This window comes from Microcaecilia unicolor, chromosome 2, assembly GCF_901765095.1.
Source record: "Microcaecilia unicolor chromosome 2, aMicUni1.1, whole genome shotgun sequence".
NCBI lineage: Eukaryota > Metazoa > Chordata > Amphibia > Gymnophiona > Siphonopidae > Microcaecilia > Microcaecilia unicolor.
Window position 1 is genome coordinate 558,484,562 of NC_044032.1, and position 25,687 is coordinate 558,510,248.

Here is a 25,687-nt window from a genome sequence, read left to right on the forward strand (position 1 = left end):
TGTGAAAATAAAGGCTAAAGAGTTGGCGTTCCAGAAATACAGAAAAACTCAAGAGAGGAACACGGAGAGGAATACCGGATGAAACTGAAAGAAGCCAAGAGAGAGAGATACGTTTGGCGAAAGCGGAAGAACAAATGGCTAGAAAGGTAAGGAGGGGTGACAAAAATTTCTTCAGGTATATTAGTGAAAGGAAAATGACTAAAAAAGGAATTGTGAGACTGAAAGATGCTGCGAACCGCTATGTAGATAATGATGAAGAACAAACAAATTTGCTAAATAGATACTTTTGTTCTTTCTGGAGAAGGACTGCGATTGACTGGCAAAAGTACATATGAGAATGGAGTGGATATAGCACCGTTCTCGGAAGAGAATGTGTATGAACAACTAGGAAACCTAAAGGTGGACAAAGCCATGGGACCGGACGGGATCCACCCCAGGATATTGAGGGAGCTCAGAGAGGTTCTGGCGGGTCCTCTTAAAGATTTGTTTAATAAATCCTTGGCGACGGGAGAGGTTCCGTGGGATTGGAGAACAGTGGATGTGGTCCCTCTTCACAAAAGTGGTGATAGGCAAGAAGCTGGAGACTACAGGCCGGTAAGCCTCACTTCAGTTATTGGAAAAGTAATGGAAGCAATGCTGAAGGAAAGGATAGTGAATTTCCTGTAAGCCAATAAGTTGCAAGATCCGAGACAACATGGTTTTGCTAAAGGGAAATCGTGCCATACGAATCTCATTGAATTCTTTGACTGGGTGACCGGAGAATTGAATCAGGGACATAAGTACATAAGTAATGCCATACTGGGAAAAGACCAAGGGTACATCGAGCCCAGCATCCTGTCCACGACAGCGGCCAATCCAGGCCAAGGGCACCTGGCAAGCTTCCCAAACGTACAAACATTCTATACATGTTATTCCTGGAATTGTGGATTTTTCCCAAGTCCATTTAGTAGCAGTTTATGGACTTGTCCTTTAGGAAACCGTCCAACCCCTTTTTAAACTCTGCTAAGCTAACCGCCTTCACCACTTTCTCCGGCAACGAATTCCAGAGTTTAATTATACGTTGGGTGAAGAAACATTTTCTCTGATTTGTTTTAAATTTACTACACTGTAGTTTCATCGCATGCCCCCTAGTCCTAGTATTTTTGGAAAGTGTGAACAGACGCTTCACATCCACCTGTTCCACTCCACTCATTATTTTATATACCTCTATCATGTCTCCCCTCAGCCGTCTCTTCTCCAAGCTGAATAGCCCTAGCCTCCTTAATCTTTCTTCATAGGGAAGTCGTCCCATCCCCGCTATCATTTTAGTCGCCCTTCTCTGCACCTTTTCCAATTCTACTATATCTTTCTTGAGATGCGGCGACCAGAATTGAACACAATACTCTAGGTGCGGTCGCACCATGGAGTGATACAACGGCATTATAACATCCTCACACCTGTTTTCCATACCTTTCCTAATAATACCCAACATTCTATTCGCTTTCCTAGCCGCAGCAGCACACTGAGCAGGACGTGCTATAGACGTAATCTACTTAGATTTCAGCAAAGCTTTTGACACGGTTCCCCACAGGAGGCTCTTAAATAAACTGGACATTCTGAAGATAGGACTTGACGTGGTGAACTGGATTAGGAACTGGTTGACGGACAGACGCCAGAGGGTGGTGGTTAATGGAATTCACTCGGATGAGGGAAAGGTGAGTAGTGGAGTGCCTCAGGGATCGGTGCTGGGGCCGATTCTGTTCAATATATTTGTGAGTGACATTACCGAAGGGATAGAAGGTAAAGTTTGCCTTTTTGCGGACAATACTAAGATTTGTAACAGAGTGGACACCTGGGAGGGAGTGGAAAACATGAAAAAGGATCTGCAGAAGCTAGAAGAATGGTCTAAGGTTTGGCAATTAAAATTCAATGCGAAGAAATGCAAAGTGATGCACTTAGGGAGTAGAAAGTCACGGGAGATGTATGTGTTAGATGGTGAGAGTCTGATATGTACGGACGGGATCTTGGGGTGATAATATCTGAGGATCTGAAGGCGACGAAACAGTGCAACAAGGCAGTGGCTGTAGCTAGAAGGTTGCTAGGCTGTATAGAGAGGGGTGTGACCAGCAGAAGAAAGGAAGTGCTGATGCCCCTATATAAGTCGCTGGTGAGGCCCCACCTGGAGTATTGTGTTCAGTTTTGGAGGCCATATCTTACTAAGGATGTAAAAAGAATTGAAGCGGTGCAAAGAAAAGCTACGAGAATGTAATGGGATTTGCGTTACAAAACATATGAGGAGAGACTTGCTGACCTGAACATGTATGCCCTGGAGGAAAGGAGAAACAGGGGTGATGTAATACGGACGTTCAAATATTTGAAAGGTATTAATCCGCAAACTAAACCTTTTCCGGGGATGGGAAGGCGGTAGAACTAGAGGACATGAAATGAGATTGAAGGGGGGCAGACTCAAGAAAAATGTCAGGAAGTACTTTTTCACGGAGAGAGTAGTGGATGCTTGGAATGCCCTCCCGCGGGAGGTGGTGGAGATGAAAACGGTAACGGAATTCAAAAATGCGTGGGATAAACATAAAGGAATCCTGTTCAGAAGGAAGGGATCCTCGGACGTTTAGCGGAGATTGGGTGGCAGAGCCGGGGGGGGGGGGGGTGCTGGTGGTTGGGAGGTGTGGCTAGTGCTGGACAGACTTCTACGGTCTGTGCTGTGAGGATGACAGATACTAATCAAGGTCAGGTATACAAAAAAGGTAGCACATATGAGTTTATCTTGTTGGGCAGACTGGATGGACCGTGCAGGTCTTTCTCTGCCGTCATCTACTATGTTACTATGTATGTATTGAATACAATGTAAGTCTTTATGCCTGAGACCTTTATATAGTAAGTTGCAGTAGTCTGTCTGGGAAAGGACAAGTAAGTAAACTAGTATTTGAAGGGCTGGGGGGTGGAGAAGAGGTCTGATTGATCAAATCAAGTGTAGTTTGTAAAAGCAATGATGCACTAATGAAGAAATTTGTGGCTGAATGGTGAGGGCATGGTCAAGTAGAAATCTGAGTAATCCTAATGAGGGAACAAGGGGGATACCACAAAGTAAGAGTGGGGTGTGGAGTGTCGGTGCTGGTCGGTTAGAAAATATGAAGACCTTGGATTTAATTTGTTGTCAGGGAGTCAGTATTAATTGGATCTAGGGAGGCCCATATGTAAATATCATCAGCATAAGTAAAACCCATGAGACCTGTAGACTGAATAAGAGTAAGAAGTAATGCCATAAGGATAAGGTTGGCACCAGTATAGAGCCCTGAGGGACTCCACTAGTGATGGTGAAGACACTCCCTATATTGTTTCGGGTGGAGAGCTATGAGTTGAACCAGTCCAGTACGTGACCAATAACACCAATATGATTTAGATCGAATGCTGCTGAGGGATCAAGAGAAAGAAGTACAGAGTTGAAGTGGTCCTGATTGCAACAAATAAAGAAGTTTCTGTGCTATAGTGACAACAAAAGCCAGTCTGTTTGGGGTGAAGTAGATTTGCTTTTTCAATATAATCGTTAAGCTGAGAGAGAATGATAGTTTCTGTAAGTTTGGCTATAAAAGGGCAAGTTTGAAATGGGACAATGATTGGAGCAGGATGAAGTTGACTTGCTGTTTAGGTAATACAATAGCTGTTTTCTAGTTATTAAGGACCTGAGCCTGGGAGAGACTAGTCACTACCATGTGACTAGTGAACGTAGGGATACAGGATAAGTACTGTGGCATTTAAGGTAGTGGAAGGAAAAGGGATGTGAGGAGCTGTATAGTAACCGCCATAAGAGATGGAATGTTGAAGTTAGAGTAGCAGAGAGTGTAACAGAAGAGGATGAGGTTGGAAGAGGGCTAACCTGGTGGAGATTTGAAGAGAAAGAATCTTGCAGAGTATGGATTTCATAGAAAAAGTTGGCTAGAGCAGAGGGGAAGGATGGTTTTGTCTGCTTGGAAAGAGTTGTAGTGAGAGTCCTCAGAATAGAGTCGAGAGCAGAGATACTTGGTGCCTTGGTTATATGCTGCTTGTGATAGTCTTTTTTGCTTTCAAGATGGATGGGATTTTTTTTTTACATATTTACAATACCTTTGTAGGCAGAAAGAGAAACGGGTTTGCACTGTTGTCTCCAGAGTCTTTCAGCATGGCGAAGTTGACGCTTGAGGAGATTCAGGTTAGGTGTGTACCAAGGATTTTGGGGTGTATAGGAGTAAACTTGCAAGATAGGCTAAGTGATCAAGAACTTGTTTCAGAGCAGAGTTCCATTGTAAAGCCTGATTAAAAAGGGGAAGTTCAGTGAAGTCAGAATAAGGCAGCTTGAGGCTAAATTCCAAAGCCTCAGGTGTCAGTTTAGTGAGGTCTTGGTGTATGCGAAATTGACAATTAGGACCTTAGAGGGATACTGACAGAGCAGATTAGAGCGATCAGGAAGGTCTGCCCAGTGACCTTGATATTGAATACCAGGCTGAGGCTGATGTATAATGAATTGATTTGCACTTTTCTGACCACTGACAAGTCAGTTATGACCCATGAACTGCATAAGCTAAAGGCTCTAAAATGCCTGAAAGCTGCATCTTTACTTTCTGCTGAGAGCTGTAAATTCGAGGTCATACTGATTCTGCAAGGAGTGCTCTTCCCCTCCCCTGACAGAAATGGTGCCACCGACTCTAGCTCAGCAAGGACACAAAGAATATTTAAACAGTTTAAGAGAGAAGATGTGTGGCGGTTGTTAGACAAAACAATGATAAGTCCAGGAAAGATTCATGTAGCAAAATAGCACTATAATTACCTGTGAAAGAAACCTTGGACTTCTGTTTTTCATTAACATTTAGATATTGTGTTCTGTATTCCATAACATTCAGATAGTGTTTTTCCATTTTATGTAAACAAGTAAGACAGAAAATAGCTGAAATTGCAAGGTTGTATGATTTGGGAGGGAATTTCCATTGTAAAAAAGAGTATATAAGTGGCTGTTGTATTATATTTAGACAGAGGCTGAGATGATCAACTGAGTGACTCTTTACCACAGTGGTCTCTCTCCCTCTCATAACAAATTGTTATTTGTTACTGACTGATTGCTTTGTTAACTAATTTGGTAAGTAATAAAGTCTTTCCCCTTCAAAGGAACATAGTCTTTGTCTTCTCTGCTTTCTCTGTCTTCTCTGCTTTCCTCTGTCCACTATATCTTGGGGTGTGTGTAAGGAGGCAGAAACCCTATTTGCCCCACAGATCCAAATGGTATATTTCCTATGGTAAGTAGAAATATATCAGAGAAGGAATTCCCATATATTATAGCCCTTCCCTGAGACTAGGTAGTTATCAGAGGGGACCATGGACTCCACAATAAACAATATTGGCATCACATCTTGTCAGAGAGTGATGCCGGTGGCACCGAGGTCACTGATCTACTACGGTCTCTTTTGCAACCTCACTATCGGGATACACTATCTTCTCTGTTTTGGTGATATCTTTGAAAGATACCTTATTCCGAACCTTTGCTTTTGAGCAGCTGATGGCCTTACCCCAGTTTCTAGTTTAAAAGCTGCTCTATCTCCTTTGTAAATGCCAATGCCAGCAGCCTGGTCCCAGCCTGGTTAAGGTGCAGCCCATCCTTTCGAAATAGGCTCCCCCTTCCCCAGAATGTTACCCAGTTCCTAACAAATCTAAAACCCTCCTCCCTGCACCATCGTCTCATCCACACATTGAGACTCCGGAGCTCTGTCTGTCTTTTGGGCCCTGCGCTTGGAACGGGTAGCACTTCAGAAAATGCAATCCTGGAGGTTCTGGATATGAGCTTTCTACCTAAGAGCCTAAATTTGGTTCCCAGAACCTCTCTCCCACATTTTCCTATATCATTTGTGCCCACATGTACCAAGACAGACGACTCCTCCCTAGCACTATCTAAAATCCTATCTAGGCGACGTTTGAGGTCCGCCACCTTCGCACCAGGCAGGCAAGTGATTAGGCGATCCTCACGTCCACCAGGCACCCAGCTATCTACATGCCTAATAATCGAATCACCAACTACAACAGGCGTCCTAACCCTTCCCACCTGGGCAGTAGCTCCTGGAGACACATCCTTGGTGTGAGAGGATATTGCATTCCCTGGTGTGCTGGTCCTGTCTACAGGATTACTTTGAGCCTCACCAGGGTGATGCTCTCCTTTTAGAGTGCCTCCCTCCTCCAAGGCAGCACAGGGGCTGCCAGATTGGACGTGGGACTTCTCTACAGTGTCCCTGTAGGCCTCCTCTATGTACTTCTCTGTCTCCCTCAGCTCTTTTACTACCTGATGACATAGATTTGTGTTCATTGAACCTTCATGCAGTATCTAGAATACTCCTTGTCTCGTGGAAACCTTTCACACAAAAATGTTACCATTTAAAGTGGAAAAGATTCTCTCTTTGGTGTTCAGCTAGATTGCTTAATCCTACTTACATGCTCTCTACCTGCCCTTATTGAGTACCTCCTCTATCTCTTGGACTCCGTCAGAGTATTTTGAATGCCATCAGTACTTTTCATTCAGTTTAAGTTCATCCCTTAGATTCATGAAATGGTTGTTTCATACCAAACCTCGTCTCAGGCCACCTCTGGTGGCATGAGATCTTAGTGTCATCCTAACAGCTCTCATGAAACCTCCATTTGAACCACTTCGTTCCTGTTTTCTCAAGTTCCTCAGATATAAAGTAGCATTCTTAATAGCTCTTACTTTTGCCAGAAGAGTCGGCGAGCTTTGAGGCCTTGTGGCAGACCCACCTATATACCAGGTTCTACCACAACAGGGTTGTACTCTGACCCCACACCATATTCTTTCCTAAAGTGGTACTGGACTTCCATCTCAATCAGCTCGTTATACTATCTGTCTTGTTCTCTAAGCCACACTCTCATACTGGAGAAGCAGCACCTTAAATTGCAAGCGTGCTGCATCATACTATCTAGAACAAACAAAACCACATTGGAAGTCCTCCCAGCCTTTTGTATCCTTTGACCCTGACAGGTTTGGAATTCCCATCACCAAGCATACAGTCTCTACTTGGCTGGCTAACTGTATCTCCTATATAACAAAAGAGAGGGAACGAAGTACAAACTAAAGTCCAAACAAAAAAACCAGCACCAAGGGCCTTTAAAAATGGAACACAGTTCTTTAATGAATGAGCCTTGACAAAAAGACCCGACACGGGATACAGAAAGTGAAAGTGCCTTGGTGCTTTGTAGCTTTTACCACATGAGACCTGGGGTAAGGAATAATATATTGTAGAGGAATATATTCAAGTTATTCCCCAAGTTTTTCACGTCATCACTGTGACCCCTGATGCAGGTGCTAGTCACCGAAACACGGCCCGTGTCAGGTCTTTTTGTCAAGGCTCATTCATTAAAGAACTGTGTTCCATTTTTAAAGGCCCGTGGTGCTGTTTTTTTTGTTTTAACTGTATCTCCTACACATATACTCAGGCTAGACCCTCCATGGCTGGATCACCACTCATAATGTGAGAGCCATGGCGGCCTCAGGAGCCCATTTCCACTCTGCCTTTATTCAAGACATATGCAAGGCAGCTACGTGGTCTTCTATCCACGTTCACCGCTGACTACTGTTTGGAGCAGTATTCCAAGTGGGATAGCCAGTTTGGACAAGCAGTCCTGCAGAATCTTTTTACTGTTTAAGATCCAACTCCACCCTCTGGCAATTTATTTCTACCAGACTCACTATCTCTTTAGTTAGAATTGATGTTTATTGTGAGTCTGGTAGCTGGTGAATCCCGTATGTGAGAATATTATGCCTGCTTGTCCTCGGAGAAAGCTAAGTTACTTACCTATAGCAGGTGTTCTCTGAGAACAACAGACATTTATTCTCACACCCCTCCTGCCTCCCCTTGGTGTTGTCATCTTAGTTTTAATACTGTACTGCTGGTCCTGTACTTATGTGTCAGGCGGGAAGACATATGCTCATGCACAGTGGAGGCATTACCTCAAAGATTTAAAGTGATAGTGAACTTGGCAGTGTCCACACCAGGTTCTGTGGATCACATCACCTATGTGAGAATATATGCCTGCTGTCCTCTGAGAATACCTGCTACAGGTAAGTAATTTAGGTATATGACTCATGTAGAATTCTTTAGCCTAAGAGAATAGAGTATATGTTTCTCTGCTCTACACAATACCTTGTTGCAAATTGACTTTCTTTTCTAATCGGTGGAGTGTTAAGTTCTGGCTCTGTGAGATCAAAGATAGGGAATATAGCAATTTTAGAACATACTCCTATATTATTACAAATACTTTGAGTGTGGCCACTGGCCCTGCTCGGCCCTACTAGAGATTTAATGTGAGACTTATAGAGGAGTTGAAGTTTAGAATTAATTGTTGAGACAGCTTGTGATAGTGTGAACTAGCAGCCAGGTATGGAGTGCTCAGAAATACAACCAGACAGAGGGGTGGAAGCAAAAAAAACAAACACTTTTATTGTATTTCCATGTATTCATCCTGTTTAGCTCACAGACTGGATCAAGTAATGTCTCTAAGTTCCTGGAGTCTTCTACTGTCCTGTCCCTGAGAGGCTCCACTGTCTCAATATGTACTCAGGATTTCCTGTAATGTTTCCCCCAGTTCTGTTCCTCACAGGTTCCAAATTAATCACACCCAGGCCTACCTCTAACCTGGCCTCAAGGGTTGATACCTCACATGGAGGTGCATTTTCAAAGCCCTTAGACTTAGAAATTTTCATAGTTACCTATGGAACTTTGTAAGTTTAAGTGCATTGCAAATGAGCCCCATTATTTCCAGGTAAACCTTCTCCTACCTGGAATAAGCTTCAGTTGCAGGTGTCTTCTGAAGGGCCTATCTGCTTCCCTGTCTCTTTGGTACTTCAGCCTCAGCATGGAACACCCAGGAAGGATCCCTTCCTCTTGCGCCGTGCCTCCCTGTTCTGTTCTGCCCTAGAGCTTTTAACTTCCTCCCTGTCTGAGCCCCATCCTCCTGATTCAGCAGGCTAGTTCTCCCTACCTTAAAGTAGCTCCTCTTTGATAAGAGATTGTTCTTAAGGAAACCCAGCCTTATACCACCCACTCCCTCACACAGCTATAAAGGATTACACAGAATTCTTGGAGCAAAACACCAAAATCTATCCACACTCAGTAGTGTAAGATCTCATAACTTTATGGCACTTAGCTTTGGGAGTGCTTCATCTCAGGGATTGGGTCTGAGATGGAGCACTCTCAAAGCTAAGTGCCGTAAAGTTATGAGATCTTACACCGCTGCGTATGCATAGATTTTGTTTTTTGCTGCAAGAATTCTGTGTTAAAGGCAAGATTTAGAAGATATTTGAACACATTTTGATTTTGGAATACATTTAAGAACATTTTGATATTTGTGTTGAAATTTCAAAAAATATCAGGAGGTTTTTGCCAATGATTGGTCTTACTTAACGGGTTACTGTGGTCCTCCTGATGGAGTGGATTTGACAAAAGTTTGAATTCCACAGCAAACAACCTGTGACTGCTGAGGCTTTTTCCCTCCTGTTAGTTTCTACAGGAATGTATTCATTAAAAAAAGAAAAAAAGTGTATATGTGTGTGTGTGTGTGTATATATATATATACACGCGTATGTACAGTGCGCTCCATTTAAGTGCACGTTGGATAAGCGCATGCTCTGTTTAACTGCATACCGTACTTCGGTCCCGTTTTTGGCGCCATCAATAATTTCTATGGGGACAAACTTCGGTTTAGCACACCACTGATAAGTGCAAGATTCGCTTATATGCATGGTTTAAGACCACTCCTCTGCAGGAAAGACTCCGCATAAGCGCACGCACGGAATATTGAAGCCGAACGAATCTCATTGAATTCTTTGACTGGGTGACTGGAGAATTAAATCAGGGATGTGCTATAGATGTAATCTACCTAGATTTCAGCAAAGCTTTTGACACGGTTCCGCATAGGAGGCTCTTGAACAAACTGGACGGGCTGAAGATAGGACCCGAAGTGGTGAACTGGATTAGGAACTGGTTGACGGACAGATGCCAGAGGGTGGTGGTAAATGGAATTCACTCGGAGGAGGGAAAGGTGAGTAGTGGAGTGCCTCAGGGATCGGTGCTGGGACTGATTCTGTTCAATATATTTGTGAGTGACATTGCTGAAGGGTTAGAAGGTAAAGTTTGCCTTTTTGCGGATGATACTAAGATTTGTAACAGAGTGGACACCCAGGAGGGAGTGGAAAACATGAAAAAGGATCTGTGGAAGCTAGAAGAATGGTCTAAGGTTTGGCAATTAAAATTCAATGCGAAGAAATGCAAAGTGATGCACTTAGGGAGTAGAAATCCACGGGAGATGTATGTGTTAGGCGGTGAGAGTCTGATAGGTACCGACGGGGACAGCGATCTTGGGGTGATAGTATCTGAGGACCTGAAGGCGACGAAACAGTGTGACAAGGCGGTGGCCGTAAGTAGAAGGTTGCTAGGCTGTATAGAGAGGGGAGTGACCAGCAGAAGAAAAGAGGTTTTAATGCCCCTGTATAAGTCGTTGGTGAGGCCCCACCTGGAGTATTGTATTCAGTTCTGGAGGCCGTATCTTGCTAAGGATGTAAAAAGAATTGAAGCGGTGCAAAGAAAAGCTACGAGAATGGTATGGGATTTGCGTTACAAGACTTATGAGAAGAGACTTCTGGACCTGAACATATGTATACCCTAGAGGAAAGGAGAAACAGGGGTGATATGATACAGACGTTCAAATATCTGAAAGGTATTAATCCGCAAACGAACCTTTTCCGGAGATGGGAAGGCGGTAGAACTAGAGGGCATGATATGAGATTGAAGGGGGGCAGACTCAAGAAAAATGTCAGGAAGTATTTTTTCACGGAGAGAGTGGTGGATGCTTGGAATGCTCTCCCATGGGAGGTGGTGGAGAGGAAAACGGTAACGGAATCCAAACATGCATGGGATAAACATAAAGGAATCCTGTTGCAAGGGAATGGATCCTCAGAAGCTTAGCCGAGATTGGGTTGCAGAGCCGGTGGTGGGAGGCAGGGCTGGTTGGGAGGCGGGGATAGTGCTGGGAGACTTATACGGTCTGTGCCAGAGCCGGTGGTTGGGAGGCAGGGATAGTGCTGGGCAGACTTATATGGTCTGTGCTCTGAAAATAACAGATACAAATCAAGGTAAGGTATACACAAAAAGTAGCACATATGAGTTTATCTTGTTGGACAGACTGGATGGACCGTGCAGGTCTTTTTCTGCTGTCATCTACTATGTTACTCTGTTACTATGATTGGCACGTGACAACCAACGAGATTTCAAATTTACTTCCCCTTTAACTGCCACAGGCAGAATAAGCGAAAGAATGTTGTTAGAGTGTACACTGGCGTCGGGGTCATCGTCGCGCAAGTGTAAGACTTTAACACTGGCTGAACGAATAGAAGTTCTTTAAAAAATTAGAAAACAAACAAAGTCAAGCACCTATTGCTAAAGAATATGGTGTCAATCCCAGTCAAATTTCACTTATCTTGAAGCAGAAATACCAGCTTCTGGAAGACTGGCAAAACAATACAAATCCACAACGGAAACGAAAACGTGTGGGAAAAGCTGAGGAGGTAGAAGATGCTCTTCGGTGGTTTTCTCAAGTCAGGAACAGACCATTTCCTGTCAGTGGTCCACTGCTTATGGAGAAAGCTAATCAGCTAGCTGAAAGTCTTGGACTAACTGAATTCAAAGCCAGTGTTGGATGGTTGGAAAGATGGAAGGAGAGGAACAACATAAAATTCAATAAACAGCATAGTGAAAAACAAGACGCTGATGACTTTGGTACTGAAAATTGGGTTGTTTCCGTTCTTCCTACCATCTTGAACGAGTTTGCACCTCATGACATTTTCAATGCTGACGAAAACAGTCTCTACTGGCGAGCGATTCCTGATGGAACACTTGCATTCAAACATGCCAAAACTACAGGAGGTAAAACGTTGAAGGACCGACTGACGATCCTCCTTTGCTGCAATATGGATGGGAGTGAGAAGTTGGAACCCCTCATCATTGGAAAGAGCAAACAGTCCCGTTGCTTCAAGAATGTTAAGCGACTTCCTGTATCATACGAGGCTAACACAAATTCATGGATGACTGTGGAAATTTGGAAGCAGTGGCTAGAATGCGGGCACAAAAGCATCAGATTTTGTTCCTTTGTGATAATTGTGCTGCACACAGTGATGATGTCAGGCTGTCTAACATCAAGGTGGTCTTCCTGCCACCAAACACTACCTCTCTGATCCAACCTATGGATCAGGGAATAATAGCCGATTTCAAACAACATTATCGGGCTCTTGTGCTACGTCATCTGATGAGCATTATGGATGACCAGACTGGCAAGGATAAACGTGCTGTTGAACTGGCTCGTAATCTATCACTGTTGGTTTCCCTATATATGCAGAAAGAAGCCTCGAATCATATTACACAGGCAACCATTGTGAACTGCTACAAGCGGGCAAGCTTTGTTAAGGATGTAGAGAGGGACAAATAGATGCAGCTGTTGCAAACGCGTCAGATGAACAGGCTATTGACATCCCAGCCTGTATTACTGAAGAGGAGTTTCATCACTACGTAGCTGTTGATTACGATCTACAAACAGCTGACGACAGCACTGATGTCCAGATATGTGCCTACACGCAGGCAATGGCTGATGATGAAATGAGCAGCGAGGCACATGCTGATGAAATTTAACAACCTCCTGTCACTTTTGCAAGAGCGCTGGAGAGTCTCAACACCGTGCGGGCCTATCTGGAGGCCACTGGATGTCAGTGCTATGACAGTTTTTATGTCTGGCAGACGTAGTCTATAGAACTCACAGACACAAGAGTGTACAGAAGACTATGACTGATTACTTCAAGTAAGCCTAACGTCAGTTAACGGAGACTGTATACTGTACGTATAATAAACAGTACTGTACATATGTTTATCAGATGTCAAGCTTCTTTGTGTCACAATGGTTAAGTGCACGCTCTGGTTAACTGCATGTATTTTTTTGGTCCCAGACCCTTGCACTTAAGCGGATTGCACTGTATATGTATATGTGTATATATATGTATATATTGTGGTGGTATTGAGACAATTTACTTTTATTTTTCATTATTTTGTAAAGGTGTAGAGTTCCACAGCTTTTTGGGGTTTTTTTTTTATTTGAAGCTGGGCTTTTGGATGTGGGATTGTTCTTTCACATTTTTGGTTTTTGCTAGCCACAAATTGCAATACCCTTCCCATGTTATTCCAAAACTGCTTCTATTGCTCTTCCTAAAGGATAAATTTATGCACCTTGAGATGCCTAATACACTTGCATACTTCAAACACCCCTGTTCATTTACTAGTAGGGATACATTAGCAGGCACACGGGGAGATACAATAGTGTAGTTGGAGTAAACAATTGACTCATGTTAATCTGTTTTATTCCACTCAGAATTCTGCAAACTGGCGAGCAATGACATCCCTGGTAGCAGCTGAAGCAGGATGGGGGGCACATAGTTTTAGCTGTGACGACACCCATGACAGTCAGCTATCATGTGGCTCTGCTAGAATCAAAGTCACACACTTTCTCAATGGAAAAGCAATGATACTTAGAAGCTGGAAAAATGGACTCCCTTAAATTCCTTCCTGCATGTCAATTATTTAGTAGATATGTAAGATTTAGGCGATATTTTAACACATTTTGATTTTGGAAGACATTTAAGAACATATTGATATGTGTTGAAATTTCAAAAAATATCAGAAGGTTTTTGCCAATGATTGGTCTTAGTTAACGGGTTACTGTGGTCCTCCTGATGGAGTGGATTTGACAAAAGTTTGAATTCCACAGCAAACAACCTGTGGCTGCTGACATTTTTTTTCCTCCTCTTTCTATATGAATGTATACATAAAGAATATTGCTGTGTTGTTATTGAGACGTTTTATTTTTATTTTTCATTATTTTTAAAAGGTGTATAGAGTTCCATAGTTTTTTGATTTGGTTTGAACCTGGGCTTTTTTTTTGGATATGGAATTTGTGGCTAGTACACATTCTCTGTGTTTTCTTTCCCACCGTATATGTAGAGTTGCAAAGATAGGAGTATTGGTTCTGTGGCACTGAGACCGGCACCTTATCCCATTTGCTCTGTTACTGCACAACACTTCAGGCCTATTAGTCTAGAGTGTGGCACAATATAAGTCAACTATTACAGCTCACTGAGCCTTTGGCATAACAAATTGCTGGTAATATTGGAAGAATTAAATAAGAACCAACAGCCATTATTTGATATTCCTATTGGGCTGGCACTGAGTTATATTATCACATTAAAAAAATGTTACTGAAAATTCATGTGTGGTACAATATAGTATGTGTAACAGCCAGATATGAATGCAATATAGTTTATCTAACAGCCAGGTATGAATGTGTGATGCAGAATGATGTTTCTTGGGAGAAGGAGAGGGACATTGATTTATATATTAATCCCTGTGTACTGTTATTTGTTTCTATCTAATGATGTATGATTAGTGTTTTATTGTTTTGTATGAGTTGGCAATAAAACAAAATTTGAACTAAAATAAGCTTTGGCATTGTTTGTTGGAAGTACTTTCTATATCAAGAGTATATTATTTACCACCATTTGATAGAAAATAAAATAGTCAACCTCAAGTGATAGCTTCAGATGTGTCTGTGAATGTTTAGAGTTTGACCCAGACGACACAGTAGGATTTACTCCGCTACATTGATAGTCCATCTTGTTTTAGAACCTGACAGAAATTGAATTCTAAAACTTTGATTTTTGTCATTGTGTTTTATTTGTGAATTGTAAGGTTAGAATCTATCCAGATGTTTCCAAGGTTATGCAAAAAGACCAGTAGTTTTCGATTTTGAGGCCTTGTGTATTACAACTTGGAGGCCTCTTTTGGCTCAACTATCCCTGTAATTGTGAAATTAAATTAAATTCAGTTAAATATATATTTTATGAACCTGGCATTTGACAACTTTCTTGAATTCGTGTCCTATAGGACCTCCAATTTTATCTGTAGATCCACTGACACCATCTACTCGATATTATAATTACTTTACACTTTTTCCTGTTTGCTTAGTGATAATAGGTAAAATTATTGCCTGGAATTGTGCCTTGACCCACTGTTTCTTTGTGGGCAGTGATGTACAAAATGTTAATTTTTTTCCTTATTTGTTGTTATTTTTGATTTAGTGAGATCTGCCCTGTTTCTTTAACAAGATTTTTCTTTGAAATGTGTAATATAACAGTAGGTCAGTGCTTGGCTGGTGCTACTAGAGTATTTCAGCTCTTCAGAGGTACAACAAGATTCTGCTGACTCTGTGTTTGCATTCCCTTAGAGGCTTACCAAGAAATTCTGAAGTGAGTTTATGGAAAACAGTGTACATAGCTTCCAGAAGCAAGTCTTGAATTTGCAGAGGAAAATAAAACTCAATTTCTCCTTTCAGGGAGGGGCAGTTCTATAACTGGGTGCCTCCATTTATGAGTTTCAAAACTGTGCAGTTGGAGCTTATTGTGTGAGAACCTAGGCCCCTAGGTTCCATAATAGATGACTAGCATAACCTCATATTGGCATGCCTAATACCTAGATGCCTGTACTTGGTGCCTAAATGCAGCAGGAATTTCACATTACTTACTGTATTTTGCAAACTTCATACATAAGTGGGAGACCTACTTATGTCCTGCCTATGCTTCATTTCCGTGTGTGCTCCCCTTGCAAATGTGTTGTGTAAGAGGGTATTTGCAGAATACTGATGTTTACACATATATGAGCCATTTTAAACATTTACAAGCGTAATGATACAAGTAAATGTGGGTACCTAGTTCATAGGATTGCTCTTATAATGCATGGAATTTCAGCCTAACCAAGATTTCACCTGCTGAATTGGAATGTCTTTGCAGATGAAAGTGCATAATGCTTCAGAATAGTTATGTTCTGTTTTTAGGCCCAAGATGAATTAGCTATGCTGAGACAGGAGAGACAGTCTAAGATATCTAGTGCTCTGGAAAACCAAACTGCACTGCATCATATAGAAGAGGAAAGGAATAAAGCAATAACTGACCTCAAGAAAGTGGCAGCAGAGAAGGAGAATCTACAGAAATTAAAGGTGAACTTTTTTTTCTGTTATCTATATGCTAAATAACTCTTGCGTGTTGCATTCAAATACATCTCATGCATACTCATTGCCATATATCTATTGTTGATACAGTTCTTTTCAAATAAATATAGGTAATCAATAGAAATAAAACAAAATAAAACATGGAAAAGAAAATAAGATGATACCTTTTTTATTGGACATAATACATTTCTTGATTAGCTTTCGAAGGTTGCCCTTCTTCGTCAGATCGGAAATAAGCAAGTGTTGGTAGATGACAGTATATATAAGTGAAACATCAAAGCATTTCAGTGACAGTCTAACAGGATGGGGATGAATAGGTGAGAGACCAGGATATATGCATGGGAACATCAAAGCATTTCAGTGACAGTCTAACAGGATGGGGGTGGATAGGTGAGAGGAGGGTGACAAACAGAGCAATACAACTTTATGGTTTATAATGGCCTAGAAAACCCAGATCTTTGTTAAGTCCTGTCTGGTGGGTGTCAAAATATTTAATCATTCTGACTTCAAAGGTCTTACATTCCCGTATTGTTTTAAAGTTACCTTTCAGGATTTTTACTATGAAATCACTGGTACAGTGTTCTGGTTTTGTAAAGTGCAGCCCCACGGGAGTGGAATCCTGGCTGGCACTGGCATTTTTCATGTGATGTCTATGTAAATTAAATCTTGTCTTTAGCATCTGGCTTGTTTCTCCAATATAGCATCCTTTGTCACATTTTTTACACTGAATGATGTATACCACATTGGAAGATGAGCATGTAAAGGATTCCTTTATGTTGAATATTTTTTCTTTGTGAATGACTGTGGGGTCCTGTGAAATGTTTTGGCATAGCTTGCAGCTGGATATATTGCAAGGATGTGTGCCATTCTCCTTTTTGAATCTGTGTTGGGAGCTTACTTCTGATTAGCTTGTGTTTTAAGTTGGGTGTCTGTCGGAAAGCCAGCACTGGTGGGGACGGGAATATCTCTTTCAGTAATTCATCCTCCTATATGAGGCTCATTGGAATGGAGAATAATTTTAAGTGGTTGAAGGTAATCCATACGGGAAAACCACTGGACATTGAGTGGTTTATATAGCCAAATCAGTGAATATAGAACATTATTGAAAAGATCATATCTATTCCAGTTTCACTTTTCTGAAAGGTTTTTAAAATGTAGGGATGTTTAGTCACTCCTCTATAAGGACAGAGTAACTGACACAATCCGTGTATATGTTATCCAGTTTGAGAAAGGTAGGAAAATATTTTTTTGATAATTCCAGGGGTGTTTGATGTATATAGTAATGTGGAGGTGGTTTTCAGAAGACCATTTTATTGTTAGAAGCATATATTTGTTTAATAAACTACAAATTTTACTGTGTGTATAATTATTTGGAAAGAACTGTATCAACAATAGATATATGGGATTATAGTTATCAATATAATTTATTTATTGGTTAATCCTAGTGTTCTTGATTATAATGAATACTCATTGGGGAAATCCTGAAATCCTGACTGGGTTGTAGCCCTCGAGGACTGAGGTTGCTCACTAGAGAGCTGAACAGGGACAGAAATCTAACCCATCCCTGCCGGAATCTAACTTTCCCCATGGGGAACCTTACCCTTCCCTGCCTCAAGTAATCTCCTTCATCCCAGCCCCTGGCCTGGCCTACTCTTGCTGTGCTGCGCTGCAGTCACCCCCCTCCCAAGAAAGCCAGATTCTATAAGCAGTAAAATAACTACCAAAAGTAATATAGATGCATTTTCTTTCATACTCTACTAAATAGAAAATTAAGTAAAATACACATATCCATGAGCAGCATGTCCCCCTCTCCTTTCCATCCCCTTCTATCCCATGTGCTATATTTCCCTTTTTCCCTTCCCATGTATGTCCCCCTTACCAACCTTTTTTTCCTCTTCCCTGCACCCACACTCCCTCCACCCTTTTTACCAAGGAGGTTAGGTAAAACAGGGAGAAGAAGTGAGCCTTCATCTCCTTCCCTCATTCTTGGGGATTTTAACATTCATGCTAATGATCCCTCTGACTCTTATGCTTTGCAGTTTCTTGCTTTAACATCCTCTTTCAATCTTCAACTGTGCTCCACTGCCCCCACTCACCAGAACAGCCACTGTCTTTGTCTTATCCTCTCCTCAAACTGCTCACTCTCCAGTTTCTGTGCCTCAACTCTTCCCCTCTCTGACCATCATCTGATAACTTTCACACTTAAACACCCTCTTCCCCAGTCCCGTCCAATCTTAACCAATACATTTAGGAATCTTCAGGCTATTGACCCTTCTACTCTGTCCTCCAATGTTTCAAATCTCTTCTCTACCACTATGTTATCTAAGTCTGTCAATGAGGCTGTCTCTTCCTATAATACTATTCTCTCCTCTGCTCTGGATACTCTCGTTCCTCTCATTCCCCGTTCTGTAAAACGTACCAAACCCCAACCTTGGCTGACCTCTAGAATCCACTACCTACGTTCCTGTGCCTGCTCTGCCGAACGCCTTTGGCTGAAATCCCGTGCCCATGCTGACTTCATACATTTCAAATTCTTGCTGACCTCCTTCCAGTCTGCTCTTTTACTTGCCAAACAGGACTATTACATCCAGTTGACAAATTCTTTTGGCTCAAACCCTGGTCGTCTCTTTGCCACACTGAACTCTCTCCTCAAAATGCCCTCACCCAACCCCCCCTTCACTTCCCCCGAGACTCTGGCTGAGTTCTTTCATGATAAGGTTCACAAGATTAAACTTGAATTCTCAACCAGGTCACCTCCACCTCTCCTTCCCTTAGTCCATTCTCTCAACCCTCCAACCCCTGCTTCCTTTTCTTCCTTTTCTGAAATCACTGAAGAGGAAACTACACATCTTCTTTCCTCCTCGAAACTAACTACCTGTTCCTCTGATTCTATTCCCACCCATCTACTTAACACTATCTCTCCTACTGTCATCCCGTTTATCTGTCATATCCTCAATCTTTCACTGTCCACTGTGACTGTTCCTGATGCCTTCAAACATGCCGTAGTCACACCACTCCTTAAAAAAACCTTCATTGGACCCTACCTGTTCTTCCAACTATCGCCCTATCTCCCTCCTCCCTTTCCTATCTAAGATACTTGAACGTGCTGTTCACCGCCGTTGCCTTGACTTTCTTTCAACTCAAACTATTCTTGATCCACTTCAATCTGGCTTTTGCCCCCTTCATTCAACTGAAACAACGCTTGCTAAAGTCTCCAGTGATCTGTTCCTAGCCAGATCCAAAGGTCTCTATTCTATCCTCATCATTCTCGATCTATCTGCTGCTTTTGACACTGTTGATCACAACCTATTCCTTGATATGCTGTCTTCACTTGGATTTCAGGGCTCTGTTCTTTCCTGGTTTTCTTCTTATCTCTCCCAGCATACCTTTAGTGTATACGCTAGTGGATCCTCTTCTACTTCTATCCCACTGTCAGTTGGTGTACCTCAGGGATCTGTCCTGGGACCTCTTCTCTTCTCCATCTTCCCTTGGTACTCTGATCTCATCCCATGGTTTTCAGTATCATCTTTACGCTGATGACTCCCAGATCTACCTCTCCACACCAGAAATCACAGCTGAAACCCAAGCCAAAGTATCAGCCTACCTGTCTGACATTGCTGCCTGGATGTCTCAGCGCCATCTGAAACTAAACATGACCAAGACTGAGCTTCTTATCTTTCCCCCTAAACCAACCTCTCCTCCTCCCCCATTCTCTATTTCTGTGGATAACACTCTCATCCTTCCTGTCTCATCAGCTCGTAACCTTGGGGTCATCTTCGACTCCTCCCTCTCCTTCTCTGCACATATTCAACAGACTGCTAAAACCTGTCGTTTCTTTCTCTATAATATCAGCAAAATTCGCCCTTTCCTTTCGGAGCACACTACCACACTACCAGAACCCTCATCCACACTCTTATCACCTCTCGTTTAGACTATTGCAACTTGCTTTTCACAGGTCTCCCACTAAGCCATCTCTCTTCCCTTCAATCTGTTCAAAATTCTGCTGCACGACTAATATTCCGCCAGGGTCGTTATGCTCATATTAGCCCTCTCCAAGTCACTTCACTGGCTTCCTATCCATTTCCGCATACAGTTCTAACTCCTCTTATTGACCTATAAGTGCATTCACTCTGCAGCTCCTCAGTACCTCTCCACTCTCATCTCTCCCTACATTCCTCCCCGGGAACTCCATTCACTGGGTAAATCTCTCTTATCTGCACCCTTCTCCCCCACCGCTAACTCCAGACTCCATTCCTTTTATCTTGCTGCACCATATGCCTGGAATAGACTTCCTGAGCTGGTACGTCAAGCTCCATCTCTGGCCGTCTTCAAATCTAAGCTAAAAGCCCACCTTTTTGATGCTGCTTTTAACTCCTAACCCTTATTCACTTGTACAGAACCCTTATTTTATCATCCTCACCTTAATATTCCCTTATCTCTTGTTTGTCCTGTTTGTCAGTCCTAATTAGATTGTAAGCTCTGTCGAGCAGGGACTGTCTCTTCATGTTCAAGTGTAAAGCGCTGCGTACGTCTAGTAGCGCTATAGAAATGATAAGTAGTAGTAGTAGTAGAGCCTATCTAGCCCGTTATATGTCATAGGATGGGAGCAAGTAGATGAATATGTCTGAAACATTTAACAAAGTTGAGATTAGCATATATACCCAACTGGGCATTTAAAAAAAGACAAGTGTATTTTTATAATATATCACTGCAATTCACAATTTATAATATATCACTGCAATTCACAAAACAAAAGGAGCAATTTCCCACATGCCATCTTTTTCTTTTAATGTAGGCACAGGAAAAATGCAATGCTCTCATGTTTCAACCTAATTGATGTTTCGTGTAGGATATAAATGTTGTAAATAAGTAAATAAATAGAAACTCTGAATGTTGAGCACCTGATTCTCATTACATCATGTCTTTTTTAGTGTCCCTTTACCAGGAGAAAAAAAATATCTGCATGAATATAACAGTGCTAGAGTGTCCCTTTAACCAGCCCCTCGAAATGACACACTGATTATGATTTCTAACAAATTGCTACTCTACCTATGAAAAGTTATTCCGTTACTATACTTCTGTGTACATTCGTATGCACAAGCTGGCATGTTTGAAAATATAAGCGAGATTAAATAAAAATGCCACCAACAATAAAAAACGACAGCGTGGATGCAGCTGCTCATAGGTTTTCTTGATGTGTTTTCAGCGTACAGCAATGACGGCTGTACGAGAAAGGGGAAACAGATACTAACCTTGCTTTTTTACAGTTCCGTTCCTTCCTCTCTCCTTCCCTCCCATGACTCCAGACCTCCCCTCCATCCCTGGGTGCCCTCGCTGCACATACCTCAAGCCACCCTGGTGATCTAGTGGTTTTGGGGCAGGAAAGATCCCCAGTCTCTCCTGCCTGCTTCCGCTGACCCTCTTGCTGCGTCACCGCTTCTCTAAAATGGTTGACAAGACTTCAAGCAGTGGCCCTGCAAGACTTCCGCGGAAGTTTCGCGAGGCCGCCGCTGGAAGTCTCGGCAGCCATTTTTAAAAAGCGGCGACAGTGAGAGGATCAGCGGCAGCGGGCAAGAAAGAGTGGGTATCTTTCCTGCCCCAAAGCTTAAGGTATGTGCCAAGAGGGCACCATGCGGCTCGGGGGAAGGGAGGCAAAGCTCGGATCACCATGCATTTCTGCAGGGACCCCACAAAATCTTGGTCCATCCCTGCGGGATCCCCGCTCCTGTGCTGCTTTCTATTGCTCGTCCCTGGTGTAGATGCTTAATTGGGATAATTACTTCCTTATCTTTCCAGACCAGTCCAGATTGATGTTTATGTCCCCTGTCAATAGATAGAGGAGATACTTGAAGGTTCCGATGACCTCCTCAGTATAACAGGTAGTACAGCCAGGAAAATTCCTAATATTTTTCTTCCTCCAGGCAGATGGTGCAGGTTGACTGGTGCAGCAGGATTTACTATGGACAGGCTTTTCTTCCCAGGATGCAGTCCACAGATTGCAATCCTTGAGGTTGAGCCTTGGTCTAGGCATTGTTCCTAGGGGACTAGTCCACCAACCTTCCTCTGGTTGAGGACGGAGGTGTTTTTTCCCTTCGGTGCGCCAAGCTCTAGTCCATAGACTTCGCTTGTGAGGCCAGCTGGCAGTTACCCTAGAAGTCCTTGCCCAGCATTTGCATGGGGTCAGAGTCTTCGGCAGAGTTGCTAGATGTTAAAACATTTTCCAGCCCAACTCGTGCCCAAAACATAGCCCAACACTTTTGACACCAAAAAATAGTTATGTGAAGGGGGGGGGGGGGTGTGGGTCAAGATACTGCTCTACAAGTTTATGTCCTGGCTAAATTCACAAAAAAGAAATAACCCTTTCACAAATTTTTAATAAACAACATGCACCACTTCAATGGTATAATATTTTCAAACTATTTTCATTTATCATTTTCATAATAAGTATACTTTAAAATATATTTTTATAAGGACTTATCTTAAGTATTAGGATCCTGACAGGAACGTACTGAGGTAGGCCAAGAACACGCTGAGGCAGGCCATGAATTTCCCCCATTCCCTTTCATTCCATTTATATGCAGCCATTCCCCCTTCCTTCCCTTCTATCCCATCCATGTGCAGCCTTCCCCCTTCCTTCCCATCCATGTACAGCCTTTCCCCCTCCCTCCCTTCCATCCCATCCATGTGCAGCCTTTCCCCCTCCCTTCCCTTCCATCCCATCCCATCCATTTGCATTTCCCGTCCTTCCATTCATATGCAGCTTTTCCCCTTCTCCCTGTGCACTGTGTATGCTTTCCTCTCTGCCTCCTCATGCTCCATGTGCGCTCTCCTCTCTGCTTTGTGGCGGGCACTAGCATGCGCACGGGGGGGTGGCAAGGCATTTAAAGTCGGTCAGATCCCATCTCCTGCACCCTCCAATTGGTCAAATTTGACTAATAGAAGGGTGAGCAGACAGATCGCTGGAAAACAGACCAACCCGTGGGCCATGGCAGTGAAAACCACCCAAAAAGTCACGACCCGTGACTTTTAAAATAATTCCTGCAGCGAGCCACTGGAAGACAGCAGACCTGGCAACTGTAGCCTTCAGGGTGAGTCGCTGAATCCCCAGCCCTGTGAACTTATTTTACCTTTGATCCAGTTGGTTTCTTGTCAGCAACAGAGCAGACAGCACGATTGATGCAAAAGAGTAATCCCGCCTTGGTTGAATGTAGTCGGGGCCTTCAGCTGATACACTGAATCCCCTGCCTAGGAACCAGAGTTGGATTAAGGCATAGGCAAAATAGGCATGTGCCTCAGGCCCAAACGTTATTGAGTTGGGGGCCCTATTAGATGTGCTGAGGACTCAGGAGTCTTGGATTGCCAAATGTTTGGATTTTTTAGGATTCTACAAATTTGTAAATTATTAGGCTCAAAGTCAGAATGATGGCTAAAGTGTCTGGATATTTTTCACAGTTTAGCCTTCTGTGACTCTCCAATTTTCCCTCTCCCAGTACAGAGACTGTGGTAGGTTCCAGCCAATAGAGAGGAAGGACGGACTGGGCATGAAGGGCTGGAGTAGAGCAAGGAGGTTTAATAGATAGGGAAACCAAGTGACATCAAAACATTGAAACCAATTAGGTCAGTCTCAGTTTCCCCTTCCCCGTGCAGCCGTCATTGCCATACTCTCAAAACAAAGCAAGCAAACCTATGAGCTGCTGCATCCACATTGTCGCTCTTTATTATTAGTAGCATTTGTATTTAATCTCTTATATTTTCAAACATGCTGGCTTGTGCAGCATACGGATGTACACAGAGGAAATATAATAAAGAAATAATTTTCATAGAATAATGATTTGTTATAAATCGTAATTAGTGTGTCACTTGCAGGGGCTAGTTATAGGCACATCCTAGCACGTTATATTCATGCAGAGATTTTTTTTCGCCTGGTAAAGGGCCACTAAAACAGACATAATGTTATGAGAATTAGGTGCTCAACATTCAGAGTTTCTGTTTGTTTATAACATTTATATCCCACATTAAACATGAATTAAGTTGAAACCTGGGAACATTTTAAATCTTTTTTTTTTCCTGTGCCTAGATCAAAAGAAAAAGATGGCATGTGGGAACTTGCTCCTTTTGTTTTGTGGATTGCGGTGGTTTTTTTATAAAAATGCACTTGATATTTTTATTACTATTATTTGATATTGAGTAATGAGAGCATAACTACCTTCATGCAGAAGTCCAGAGTCAGTCTAAATATGCCAACATTGTCCAGTTCAGCACACTGCTAAAGGACAAGTTCATACAAAGTTAATTATGTTCAGTGGAAAATAAATCTGTTGGCTCAGGCTGCCTGCTATGTGAATATTCCATCGTTTCATTATTGCTACCTTGTATTACATATGGGCATTTGCTTTAAACTTTGTTTTAATTTGTTTATCCAGACCTTACATACACATGGTTTGCTTTTTAAACCCAAAGGTGAATCCTAAGGGTAGTTGAACAATTAGGTTATTATAAATTGTGTTGTTTCTGACTGTACTTGTTTGGGAGTGCTTTGGGTCCTGCTGATATGTACATCTGCTGTCTGAAATTGAAATAAGTAAATAAATGTTAAATTTTGAATGTACTCTGTAGAAGTTGTTGTTTACTTTTGAATGTGATGGATGCCTGTTCTGGTGTGAGCATGTGATAATCTTTGAATAACTGCCTATACTTATGGCTATGATCATTAAAGGACAAACTTTTAAATGCCCAGTTGGGTAGATATGCTAATCTGAACTTTGTTAAAAGTTTGACATATCCATCTATTTGTTCCCATGATATAACTGAATTCTATTATTCTGTCTTACTGTATTTTCAAATGTAAGCCACATTGAACCTGACTTTGTGATAAAGTGTGATATAAAAGTAAAAAAAAATCCTTTCTCCTCCACCTTTTAAGACACTGCCTACCTGCTAGATAGTGATAGCACATGGAAAGCAAGTTTGGTCAAGTGAAGACTAACTCAAAATAACCTGTTTCTTAGCTGGGCCCTAGTATTACCATATTAAAAATGCGACCATACCGTGCCTCTGTGGTTATGTTCCACTAATAAGTTAAATGATTAACTGGATTTCTTGAAAGGATTATATAAAATTAGGGTGCATGACTAGGTATACAAACATACACTTATTTATTCAATATCACAATTCCTCATGTACAGCCACAAAACAACCTTTTAGGGCAGATAGTGTTCCTTTTATTATCGACCAGATAGAAGAGTTTTCAGTTTTGGCACAGTATAAGCCATCCCAAGAAAAATATATAAGAAAACAAATGGGATGCATTAGGGGCTTATAGCCCATTTATGTTTAAACAAAAAAGATCGACAAAGCGGGGTTCACACTCTCCACAGCAATTGAACACAACAGAAATAGGATGGAGAGGGCCCAATGTCAAGAGATCAGTCACCACACACAAGGGTAAGATGCTCCAAAAAACTTTTGGAGCATCTTACCCTTGTGTGTGATGACTGATCTCTTGACATTGGGCCCTCTCCACCCTATTTCTATTGTGTAAACAAAAAAGATCTGCATGAAACAAAAT

General features: G+C 42.1%; 1 protein-coding gene across 1 annotated transcript in view; it reads left to right on the forward strand.

The window, feature by feature from the left end:
* The window catches only part of CEP135 (centrosomal protein 135), a 445,305-nt gene that overhangs the window by 250,237 nt on the left and 169,381 nt on the right, over positions 1-25,687 (forward strand). The window contains exon 12 of the mRNA XM_030191406.1: positions 15,946-16,107. Within this exon, the coding sequence (XP_030047266.1) occupies positions 15,946-16,107 (162 nt within the window). The remainder of the gene's footprint in view (positions 1-15,945; positions 16,108-25,687) is intronic.